At 36.6% G+C, this 12,770-nt stretch overlaps 1 protein-coding gene across 1 annotated transcript in view; it reads left to right on the top strand.

Moving 5' to 3' along the window:
* The window catches only part of RGS22 (regulator of G protein signaling 22), an 80,742-nt gene that overhangs the window by 49,861 nt on the left and 18,111 nt on the right, over nt 1-12,770 (top strand). Inside the window, exons 15-18 of the mRNA XM_087825306.1 lie at nt 4,952-5,146; nt 7,689-7,781; nt 9,576-9,748; nt 10,802-10,964. Of these exons, the coding sequence (XP_087681432.1) occupies nt 4,952-5,146; nt 7,689-7,781; nt 9,576-9,748; nt 10,802-10,964 (624 nt within the window). The remainder of the gene's footprint in view (nt 1-4,951; nt 5,147-7,688; nt 7,782-9,575; nt 9,749-10,801; nt 10,965-12,770) is intronic.

The following is a 12,770-nucleotide window of genomic DNA, read 5'->3' as shown; positions in this document are numbered from 1 at the left end:
ATCTGTGTCCAGCATTTCTGGGAGTCCTGTTTTAGAGAAACTTCATCATTTTATCTAACTGGTAGCAGTTGAATATAGGGAGAGCATATAATTTATAATCTAAACCAGAACTCCTTTGAGAGTGAAAAGGGAACTATTAATAATTATGCCAGAACAGTAGGCTTAAACTGGACTGGGGACATACGGCTCCCCTAACTATAGCTCCTTGAGACTGTGGGATATGCAGTTAAGTAATGCGCATGGACCACAGTGGCTTCCTGAGCAGAGTGTGAGGTCAGGAAGGAAGGGAGTAGACACAGCCTGGAAAGGGTCTGACCCAGCTTGATCAGAAGATGGAGTTTTATGATGTTTCTCGTTGGGATGGAACTTCTGCTGCTTATTTTCTCCCCATGTTTTTATATTTGTTCTTGTTGATCTTTCCTTGTTCTATGGTAGAGATTAAATTAATAGGATTTGCATTTGAGGAAGGAGAAGAAAACAGGGAAGTCAAAGAAAGTGCTGTGACTAGCATGTTATTAATAAAAACTGGAAACGGGAGGAAGGGAAAGGCTTGGAAAACTAGGGAAATGTCATTCATTATATTATTGAGTCATTGAGTTTGAGGGTCCGTGGGCTCTCTTTGTAGATGTAACAAGCAGGCAGCTAGAAACACAGGCTTTGAGTTCAGGAAGGAAATCAGTCTTCCTTGACTCCTGAGATCTGGCTTAGGGATCATGCTCATGTGTGCCCAGGGGACCCTGCACTTATATTTGTACTTGTACATCTCTCCCACTGGACCACAGCTCTATGAAGACAGATTGTATCTACTTTTTAAAAATTATTGTTAATAGTTTATTACTGATCCCCTAGCACCTAGCATAATGCTAAATTTAGAATGAATGGAAGGATGACTAAATGAATGAAAGACTCCATCCATTCTCAGGGACTTAACAGTCAACTATATGTGGAAGAGATCCAAAGAGATATATGTATATCTTTATTTTGCCATTAGAGGAGATTCCTGCCCAAATATAGCTTTACTACTGACTTTTAACCTAAGTGATGTGGGGAGTCAAGTTTACTTACCTTTGAGGTAAATTTGAAATTATTGAAGGGAATTCTAGAGAAATTGATTGATGTTGGTAATTTGATCATTTTAGTCTTTAGTTTCTTAATTTACCTTAGTATGGCATTATTTTAATTAGTTCGTTTTTAAAACTTCAAGCTTAGAAAATATTCAAGAACAGATTTGAATCTGATACAACCCTAGCTTGTTAGACTGGTTAGATTTACAAGTCATTCTTCTAAATAACTCCCAAGGTTAGAAAAATTTTCCGTGTATGTGTGTGTGTAGCAAATTTCATTTTAAATATTATGTAATCATTTGGAAAGAGTATGGTTCACTTTGGACTATTCAGCCCAGCAGAATATGTACCTGTGTTTTAGCGAACTAAGTTTCCAGACTATAGATTGCCTAATTAAATAGAACATCTCGGATGACTCTCAAATATGCCCCTTCTCTCGGCACTCAGGAAGAGAGTTCTCTGCTGCTGCTATTCAGGACTCATCTTTTAATAACGTCAAAAATTTTGCAGTCTGCTATGTTTTGTAATTCTTCCTCTCTTAAACCTCATTAACATTATCTAAAGATCTTTTAGGTTCTATTTTACCTTCCTAGAAATTTTCATTACATGACTCATGAAAGTTCTCCCTACTTTTTCTATTTTATCACCTTGAAGCTTTTTCAGCATCCACTCTGATAGCCCTATAACTGTATGTTTCAGTGTTTCTTAACTTACCCAATTCCAGTGCTTTTAATCTCTATTTTTCCTAATTTAACTATGGGGTGGCCACATTTTAGAATCTACCCCAAACTGAAACTACTTCAGCTTCGAATTTTGAACTCTGCTGACACTCCTCTTTCAGATCATAAATGTCCCGCGTGTCCACTTAGTAAATATTTATTGAGTGCCTATAATACACTGAACTTTGTAGTACTCCCTTTAAGGGGAACTGTATAAAAAAGTGGATTCTACCTTTTTAAACTACTCTAGACGCCCTTGGCCTTTATCTTCACCTCAAGCTCTTTGGTACTCCCCCTTCGTATTACTGTGTTGCTGCCCTGACACCAACCTCATCTGCTTTCTTACCTCTAATGGGCCTCAAGGTAGGTCACTTCAATCACAGTTTAACCTGCACCTTCAATTCTGCCTTCTCTTTCTTAGACTCTTTTACTATTTCCTCTGACTTTCTTCATTATTATATTTTACAATTAATATTTATGCTTTCTCTTGTTCTCTGTTCCATCTTGCTTTTTTTTAGGGCTTCCCTTAAATTAGTTAATTAATTAATTTAGTGCAGGTCTGCTGGTGATGAATTCTGTTTTCATTTCTTGATTTCTGACATCTTTTTTTTTTCCGTTTTGGGAGGGTATTTTAGCTGGGTATATAATTACAGGTTAGCAGTTATTTTCTCTTGGCACTTAAGGTTTAAGGCTAGGGTCCGTACCTGGTGTGCCCCAGCTCTTAGGAGTTTTGAGAGCCTATGGTGCTTATAGGGGCTTCCCCACTGGCAGGTCCTGACCTGTAATAACCCTCATCCCCTTGGCACTGAGAAACTTCTAAAACCTCCATTGACAGGTAATTATAAGACTATGGCTGTTTTTAAGTGTGAGATGGAAAGTTACTGGAAAGTTAGAGAAGAGTGATGTGCATGGTGGTTTCTTGTTTGCTGTGGTAAGACTGTAGGAAAGCCAAGAGGAGCCTGGAAAGACTGTCTAAGAGGCCATTGTGGAAAAGCAGGTAAGAGATGAAGGTGTCATAAAGTTTCGTACTTGACTATTGAAATGACTTCCAAACAGCCTCAAATCTTAATCTACTCAAACTGTTTCTCCCTCCTGATGCCATAGTGATTTATTTCTAAAATTCATATCCAATTATGTCATTCTGTATTTTTAGGTAAAAAATTCCTTAACAAAGAATAAAAGATCATATCCACGATCTGGTACCTGCCTCCCTTTACAACATCCTCTCTTATTCTAACTCTGTCCTCTGGCCAGTGTTACCTACTTGAAGCCTCAAATCTCTTCACGGGTTATAACCCTCATAGGTCCCCATGCCCTGGCCCATGTTTTCTTTCTTCCTGAACCATCTTTCTCATCAACTCTTTTGCCTGATTGACTCCAACTCATCTTTAAAGGTTCAGTTTAAGGATTAAGGATAAGAGAAGCTTATCTTCTCTTGGAAGAGTTTCTGAATATTTTCCTTCCCCATTCCAAGACATGAATGAGTCTGTCTGTGGATTCAGTACAATTCAATAAACATTTATGGCATCTATTCTCTGCCAAGAAAAGTTTTAGGAGTTGGAGAATCATAGATGAGTAAGCTGAAGTAATTGCCCTCAAAGACCTTGTTCCAGAAGAGAAGATGCATAAATGCATCATTGCATTATAGTGTGACTGGCATAGCAGTTGAAAAGTATGATCTTGGGAGGAGGGTGTGAGTGAAGGATTCTTCAAGGAAGAGAAATTCCCATTGATTTTAAAGAACAAATCAGACTTTATCCAGCAGACAAGGTGCATGGGGTAATGTGAATGTCCAAGATTGAAGGAACAATGTGCAGTGGTATGAAATGGCAAAACAGTAAGGTGTAGGGAAATTAAGAAAATTTAATATTTGAGTGTAAAATTTAAAAGGTGTTTAATGGGAGATGAACTTGAAAAGATTGGTCAGACAGTTATTGAAGATCTTATTTGCAATGCATGCCTCCATTGTGGTACTTTTCATACTGTATTGTAGCCACTGGTTTTCATCTCCATGTCACCACCAGTGGGCTCCTGAGGGCAAGCATTAGGCCTCATTCATTAATCTTTGCTTACATAGCACCTATCCAGGGGTCTAAGATGTAGTGGATACTTGTAAGTGCTTATGTTATTAATGTGGACCCTTTAAAACTTTTAAAATATTATTTTACATAAGCATATTATTTGGCATTTGGCACATATTTTTAGATCTACCTATCATCTATCTATCTATCTATCTATCTATCTATCTATCTATCTATCTATCTATCTATCATCTATCATCTATCTATCTATCTATCTATCTATCTATCTATCTATCTATCTATCTATCTATCATCTGTCATCATCTATCATCTATCTATCTGTCAAGTCTGGATAGTATCAACTCCAAAGTCTTAAGTATAAAAATAAAATTGAAACAAAATACAATTAATTAGATACTCTTAGTAAAACTACATTTAAATCTGACATCCAGTTTGTAACATTTAAAAAATAAAATGTTATTAAAGTGCTTCTCAGATTTAAGTAGCTATTATTGAGAGAGGAGACAAATGAGTACAATGAAATAGACACCCACACACCTAGGAGGCTGGATGTTCTTTCTATCTTGCCATTCACTCTTATTTCCTTCTTGTGTCTCTTTCACAGCATTGGACACCAGATGGAGACATTTTTACAGCAGAAAGAAATTTTAAGAACTCGGCAACTCAGTTGGGTAGTGCAGGCAGCCCTGTGGGTCTCTAAACTAGAAGACCTTGAAGCCCTAGTGTCTTCTTGCTTCTTGCTTTCAAAAGGCCATTTCAAACCACCTAGCGAAGTAGCACACACAGAACTGCCACGAACATAAGGGGAGAAAAGGAAACATATAACTTGAAACCAATCATAATAATCCATAGTAGTAACCTGAGAAAAACTGCAGAATCTAAATCACCTACTCTTGGGTAGGCTCCACTGGCTAACTAGTTACATACGAAGAGATCGGAAAAGAGAGCGAAAGCAGTCTTTTGAATAGACACACTGCTTTAGCAGTCTTGAGTTTTACACATCTTTTAAAAAAAATTTCTTGAGTTTGTTTGCCTTTTCTTACCTTTTAAAAACTGCCTTTGCTGAGGAACCTACTAACTATATGGTTTCTCCCAACAACCTCCCCTGTCTTCCCGTCTCCCTTAGTATCTTTTTGCCACGTATGTCGCTCCTTCGGCCACTCTTGACATTGGACTCCAACAGGAAAGGAAAAAAGAAATTTATATGAAAATACAGCCACCATTTGAAGACCTTTTTGACACAGCTGAGGAATATATCCTGCTGCTGCTCCTTGAGCCCTGGACGATGCTGGTGCAGTCAGATCAGGTGTCTTACAGACAGGTACCGGGGCGTGATGAGCTGTGCGAGCCGTTCAGGCTTATAGTAAAACTGATGATAAGGGGCACTGGCAACTCACCAGAAGAAAACTGGAAAAGACCGCAGATGGGGCGGGGATTCAGAGTTTCCCTGTTGTCTCTTAACAAAAGACTTACATCGGTGTCATTTTTAGTTCTCTGTACAAATATGTCAGCAGAGATCAATCTGAATTTTGGTTTCCTGTAAACCAACAAAATATGCCATGAGAATGTACTGGCTTTGTCCCTTCTTGCCATTTTTCAGCAGCGGTCTTAATTTTGATTAATGGACAAAGCTCGTTTAATTTTAAGCTGGATGAGTTACCATAAATATCATCCCCATGGAAAACATAAACGCTTCGTATGTATTGTGGAAAGCGTGTTCTCTGACTTCAGCGCTGCTCTTTTAAAGCTCCCCAGATGTTCAGCAGGTCAGACTGCTTGACAGGATAAAAGTTTCAACACATCTTTTTTCATTCCCGAAGAGGTCATGTTAAGCCTCAGTGCTCGAATATTTTCACTCCTCTTATTGACGGGTGGAGGAAATTTTGTTAAATATTTATTTTGAATCACAAATTAAAACCACTCATGGGTATTTTTTATGTTAAGTTAATGCATGTACCCTGTCCATGAGGTCACTTCAGGTGGGACTCCGGTATTGTGTTACTGTGTTTTGTTCGTATCTCTTCATGCTTTCTACCAGAAAGGATAGGTTAGGTAATTAAGATAAAATTCACACGGAAGCACCTCGGATAGAGTGATCTTATTGGATTGTGACTAAAACAACCCTAGGGTTTACTAAATTCAGAGACCAAAATAATTACATTTTTATTTTTGATTTCTCTTTGTTTTGAAAATTTAACATTGCAACCTTTCTACTACAAAAATACATAGATTACACTTGGAAAATTAGGCTATCCTATGAAATTAAAAAAAATCTCTTTAGTTGTTATTTTAAATATAATATATGGTGTATAGGAAAATGAACCTGAGATATGGTCCTGAAATGATAAAGATTTAGAATTATAACTAGATTCCCTAAACCAAAAGGTTTTGGCATTAGTAATGATTCTCATAAAAATGCATGGGACAAATTATACATTCTTTTTAAAAAAAAATATGTTTTTATTGATTTTAGAGAGAGTAGGGAGAGGGAGAGATAGAAACATCAGTGATGACAGTCATCGATCAGCTGCCTCCTGCATGCCCCCGACTGGGGATCAAGCCCACAACCTGGGAATCAAACTGTGACCTCCTGGTTCACAGGTCAATGCTCAACCACTGAGCCATGCTGGCTGGGCTATACATTCTTTTAACTAAGAAGAAAAATAAATCTCTCTTAATTCTAGAAACATCCTTAAATTCAGCCCAGAGACTTCTCTAAAAGTCCAGCTGACTGGATTTACGCAGATAGACTCTTTCCCAAAGAGGATAACAAAGGAGACCACCCAAACTAGCTATTAAATACACAACGTTCTCAGCCAGCCAAACTGACTTTTTCCTTGCAACAGAGAAATGGAGAATGATCTTGGTTCCCTGACTATATAAAACAGTGCAATATTCATCTGAAGGCTGAGAACTACTATGAAGTTTAAGTTGATGATTAACACTCTCCCCCTCTTGCTACACCAATAAAACCTTTGCTCACAGACTAATGACAATGGAGTCCGGTCATTTCGTGTTCTGTGGATTACGTGGTGCCTAAAGTTAGTAGTGCCTGCCTTCGTGACTGTTATCTTGTTATGATGAATAGAAACTGGACATGTGACCCAACAGGCTTCCATCGTTTGTTAGTTCAAGTGTATCCAGAAAGGAGTAGGCCCCTTGGTGGCACTGTATCAGCAATTTTCAACCTTTTTTATCTCATGGCACATAAACTAGTTACTTAAATTCTGTGGCACACCAACAAATATATTTTTGCTAATCTGACCAAAACTAGGTTTAATTTTGATTGATTTACAAGAAATAATAGTAGTAATTACCTACCCTTTTTGCTCCAAAGTGATTTTTAAAAAAGCAGGTGCCTATATTTGTATATAAGGATTTCTGGTATCAAGGATTAACCAATCAGACATGACCTTATTATGAGATGTGACCAATAAGATGTAACTCTGTTATGTGACCTACATATTTATGGTTGAAAATGGCATTCACACTGAACGTCTATTGTTGTTGGCTGTTGCCATTTTTTTTGACAATCTTAAGGGAAAAGAGGTCAGTGCCCCTGACTAAATAGTCAGGTACTGCATGTTTTAAAAATTCTTGCAGCACACCAGTTGACAATCACGGCATTATATCATTACCTAGAAATGTATGTATTTTTTATTGTATTCATTCAAAGTCTGACTTTGCTGTAACTGATATTTTTTACTGTGTTGGTCTTCCTGCTTTTGCCTCCAAACTAATTTACTTTATTGGCAAGCATACTGGTTTCTTAGCCCAGTGTCACTGGCAGACTGTACATTCGTCCCCACTTTTTCATCATGCATATTCTATTGATGTTGTGAGTTTTATTATTATTTTATTAGGTGGAGCTGGTGGAAGAAACTCGACAGCTAGACTCCATATACTTCAGAAAACTCCAGGCTTTGCATAAAGAGACATTTTCCAAGAAAGTTGAGGTAAGACAACTCTCTACCTAGAAAAACAAATTTGTATCCTGGTGGGTTTACCACCACACATATTGGCAGGGGTGGGTGTGGGAGATCATATATTGATAATGTAGGGGACAAGCAGTTTCATTTTTCTGTTGCTGCTTTGTCTAGGATGCTACATTTGATAGGTGTCACATTGTATTGACACATTTCATGACAAAGCCAGAAAAACAAAGGAGATAAGGTACACAGGCTGCCAAGCTCCTTGTTTGCCTTTGCTGAGAGTTAAGAGCCTTCAGGCCACATTATATTCCCTTGAATGTTATTGGTGATTTTCTGTATGGTGGCATGTCTATTTGTTGTCCAGTCACAAAAGAGTTAAAATGAGTTTTCCAAACAGAAAAAGATCTATTGTATGATATCAATAGGCAGAAGTTATTAAAAATATGGAAAGAATTTGGGGAAGTCAATAAAAAGACTAGGATATGAAAGTATTATTTTGATTTATAAATTCAAAACTTTTGGATTGGCTTAAGCAAACCATGAATGATTCATAAAACAATAATATTAAATGTGTATCTACATAAAAATGACAGTTTGGATTCATATTTATTGACATGAACATATTCTGTAAAATGTAAGGAACAAAAACACTGGTATTGCATGATCTTATTTACATGAAATTGTATATGTATTTCTACATGAATACATATATGCAAAGAGGTATCTGAAAAGATGTTCACCAAAATGTTAAAGATAGTTAGCTCTGAGTGGTAAGGTTTCAGGTGATTTTTACTTTCTTCTTTGTACGTCTCTGAAATTTTTATTCTTTTACAACAAAGTTTTACAAAAACAGTAAAGTTCTTTTTTAAATGTAACCTTCATGATAGTTGCCTCATTAACACAGAAATTCTCTATTGGAGACACTACTGATTAATATCTTGTAAAGCATACATGAAACTCCACAAAGATAGCATATTGTAAAATTGTATTTTAAACTTTATGAACTAAAATTAATATCATTCCCCATAACCCTTCTTCCTATGGAAAACTGACTTTGAAAATATTGGTAGTTTACATCATGGCCTGATGCTTTTCAAAAACATATGGAGATGGGTTAACCATCTAAGGAATTACAGAGGGAAGGGTTTTTCAGAGAGGAAGCCTCTTTCACTCTTTGCTCCAAAGGGCTTATAAACTGCCTGCAAACTTCATAGGTCTTAAAAATACCCCCAAGTTAACTTTTATAGGAAGGAGATCACATTTAAAGAATGTAATCTTTATTAGAAAAGCATCTTACATTATTCTATAATTTTTGAAATTGTTACAGATAAAAGAATGTTTTATGTTAATGATATATTGTTAAGAAAAAGAACCAAGTTATAAAACCATACACAGTTGTATAGCCCTGGTTTAATTTTTAATAAACTACCTGTATGTAGATAAAAAAGATTAGAAGGATATATATAAAAATGTTAATGGTGGTTGTCTCTGAATGGTAGCATTATGTATGCTTTTTGTTTTCTTTTTATTACAAAAGACATTGCTTCTGTATTAATGAAAAGAATAAAATTACTATTTTATAAGCAAGTATATAATAAATGTTTACTGAATGTTCCTGAAAAGAAGGAAATGGAATGTAAAGGAACAGAAGAGAATTTTATGTGAGTTTAGAACCAGATTCTAGATTCTTTACCCAGTTCTACCACTGACCTGTTAAATGGCATTGGCCTAACAGTTAATTTTTATTTCGGTTTATTTAAATTTGAAAAATAATTTGCTGTGTTTAAGAGATTTTTATGAAAAGCATTATTTTACTAGGGCACTACTGGTGGAACTGCAACTGGTATTCTCTCACATCCTGATATCTCTAAACAAACAGAGTACTGGAATAGTGTTCCTGCAGAATATAGGCATTTTAATTTTAATGATCTGCTTAACAACAAGCTGGAGTTTGAACATTTCCGTCAGTTTCTTGAGGCTCATTCTTCAAGGTAAGGAACATAACCATTGTAAAATATATTTCCCTCTTAAAATATTTTTTCTAAGCTACTTATTTTTTTAAGCTGTATGGATAACTTTTTGTTGGGGAGTGCATTTTAAAAATAGCAACCTCCGCCCAGCCAGCGTCGCCCATCGGTTGAGCTTTGACCTAGGATCCAGGAGATCGAGGTTCGATTCCCGGTCAGGGAACATCGGGCTTGATCCCCAGTAGGGGGCGGCCAGGAGGCAGCTGATCCATGACTCATCACTGATGTTTCTGTCTCTCTCTCCCCCTTCCTCCCTCTGAAATTAATGAAGACATATTTAAAAATAAATAAATAACAACCTCCAAAATGTTATTTTAAGTAGTTAAATAATATTTGTTGATACGTTTGCATGGCTAAATGAAAACACCAGTGTGTTTTACCCTTTCCTTCCTGCTGTTCTTTTGCATTTGCCTAGACAGGTGCTTCAATCACTGTTTCTGAGAAGTGTCTCTCTTGTATTTCACTAAGCTATTGAAGTTAATGTAATACTTTATAACTTTTGCTAGGTAATACATAAGTAAAGTGTAGTTTTGCACAGAATCTTGGGACCTTATAACATATTTATCTAATATAATGTGATCATTTTTCCCCAATAATTTTCTCACAATTTAGCAGACATTGGTTAGACTTGGGAGCCACATTTCAGATATATAGTTTCTATTTGTGCTGAGGATTATTCTAAATTTAGCTTGTTGCCAAACAGTGATGCAATAGGTGGGGATGTTTCCATATTTGAAATTGAATGTCCTAGTCCATCATTAATGGAAGAACTTTGAGACCTGAACAACAATGGTGATAGATATTTTTCTGACCCCAGGACCCCCAGTACTCATTCATATATTTAGTCAGGATGAGACACACATTGTACTTGTTAGTTCCATGATCTAACCACTTGTGCTAAGTAGTCAAGACAACCACTTTCTAAGTTCTCTCCGTACAGCAACTTTGTTTTGGTGTTTAATAGAACTGAGAGAAATAAGTAAGAAAGGCTGTACTTTGTTTTTGTTTTCATTTTAGCATGGACCTTATGTGCTGGACAGACATTGAGCAGTTCCGAAGAATAACTTATAAAGATCGAAAGCAAAGGGATGCAAAATCTATATATATTAAAAACAAATACCTTAATAAAAACTATTTCTTTGGACCTAACAGTCCAGCTTCTCGGCGTCAGCAGGATCAGGTATCAACATGAAAAGATATTTTCTGTATTCAAGTATAAAAACCAGTCATTTGTTTCTCTTTGCCAGCAACCTGAAAGTCATCTTTTCCATTTGCTGTTAGGACTTATGTGTTAGACACTTTTGAGACCTCATTTTTTAGGTATTCACAAGTATTTATAAAATAAATGTCTTTAAAACTCACTCAAGTTTTACATATTATAAAAAAGTTATTTTAACAATAATCTATAGAATAAAAAACCCTTTTATTCATTCATTAATTCATCCACTCACTCAGCAAATATGAGTGCCTGTGACACGCTGGACACTCTTCTAGTGCTCAGGATAAGTGGTGAGCAAGATGGACAAGTCCTTTCAGCCAGGAGGAAAACTGCCATTATCAGCCATTAAACTCCATCTTTACCTCTTTTCTTGGCTTCTATTAACTGATATTACTCCAAACATAATTGATTTTGAAAAATCCCATTTGCTATTGAATTGTTCCCAGAAACTGTTTTCATTGACCAGGAACATAGGTTTGGCCATTTTATTGGACCAAAGTCACATGGTCTGTATCACAACTTATTAATAACCATCGCATTATTATTTACAGCAAAAATTTCATATTAGGATTTAGCAGTGGGTCTGATCATATAAAATATGGCTCGGTTTTTATACTTTAAAAAATTGTAATTATTTAGTTCAAAGTTTTCTAGTACTACATTATCACCTAGAGATCAAACGATAGCATTTGATTTCTTTATATTGGCAATTTAGCAGATGCATATTCTGATGGCATACATTTATAAAATACAAATCTCAGATTAATGCTAAATTCAGCAAGTTGAAGAAAAATTCAGAGATGTTCACCAGTAGAGCCTAGCAAATTAAAAAGCTCCATCTTTGCAGGTAGAAATAAACTAGCACTAAGAGGGAGAAGTTGTAGAATTAAGCAACCTTGACAAAAATGCCTTGCCATTAGTTCCCTGAGATACAAATCTGGGATGTGTTAGCTAAAGAGGTTGGGTATCTTAATAAACACAAGCATGTAATAACCACATGGAAAGAATTTGTTTTCTAGTTGGCTTGTGCTGCGTTGCGTGAGGTTCCGTGGTATCTGATGCTACTGTGCGAACCCTCCATAGTATAACATGCTGAGAATTTAAAATTCAGCGGAAAAGGTCACCCACTGCTATCACAGCCAGCGGTTGTGCTTACTACAGAGGAGTTTTCCTGGTGCCCTTCTTCCGCAGCTTTGTCTTTACCTTTATTTTTATTTTCTTATTTCATACTTAAGGGTATTCAGATCGCATTGCGCTTTGTGTAGATCACTCTAGTTCCCATTTCAGTTGTGTGGCCAGTTTGCTCTTTGCTCAGCGAAGTAGTCCTTCCTCTTGTTCTTTCTTCTTTTAATACAGGAAAACAACAGCATTATTGTTAATGTTATTTGATTAACGTTAAAGAATGGCTAAGAGAGTTTCTCTTTTTCTATATATTTTAATTTTTAAAAATTTGTATTGATTTGTTTTAGAGAGAGAGGGGAGGGAGGAGGGAGAGAGGAACAACATGCAAGAGTGACCCACAGGTGGGCTGCCTCCTGCACACCGCCTTCCAGGACGCCAGGCAGCAGCCCCAGCATGTGCCCTGCCCTGGAATCAAAGGGGCAGCCTTTTGGTGCCTGGGATGATGCCCAACCAACTGAGCCACACTGGCCAGGGCTGTTTGTTTTTTTCCAAAGGTTTTATTCATTACAAAAAAATTTGTTTTTAGAGCGAGAGAAAGTGAGAAACATCGATGGGTTGCCTCCCATATGTGCCCCCTGACTAGGC

The sequence above is a fragment of the Miniopterus natalensis genome, chromosome 16 (assembly GCF_054644295.1).
Source record: "Miniopterus natalensis isolate mMinNat1 chromosome 16, mMinNat1.hap1, whole genome shotgun sequence".
NCBI classification, from domain to species: domain Eukaryota; kingdom Metazoa; phylum Chordata; class Mammalia; order Chiroptera; family Miniopteridae; genus Miniopterus; species Miniopterus natalensis.
This window is presented reverse-complemented; position numbering and strand designations above follow the sequence as displayed.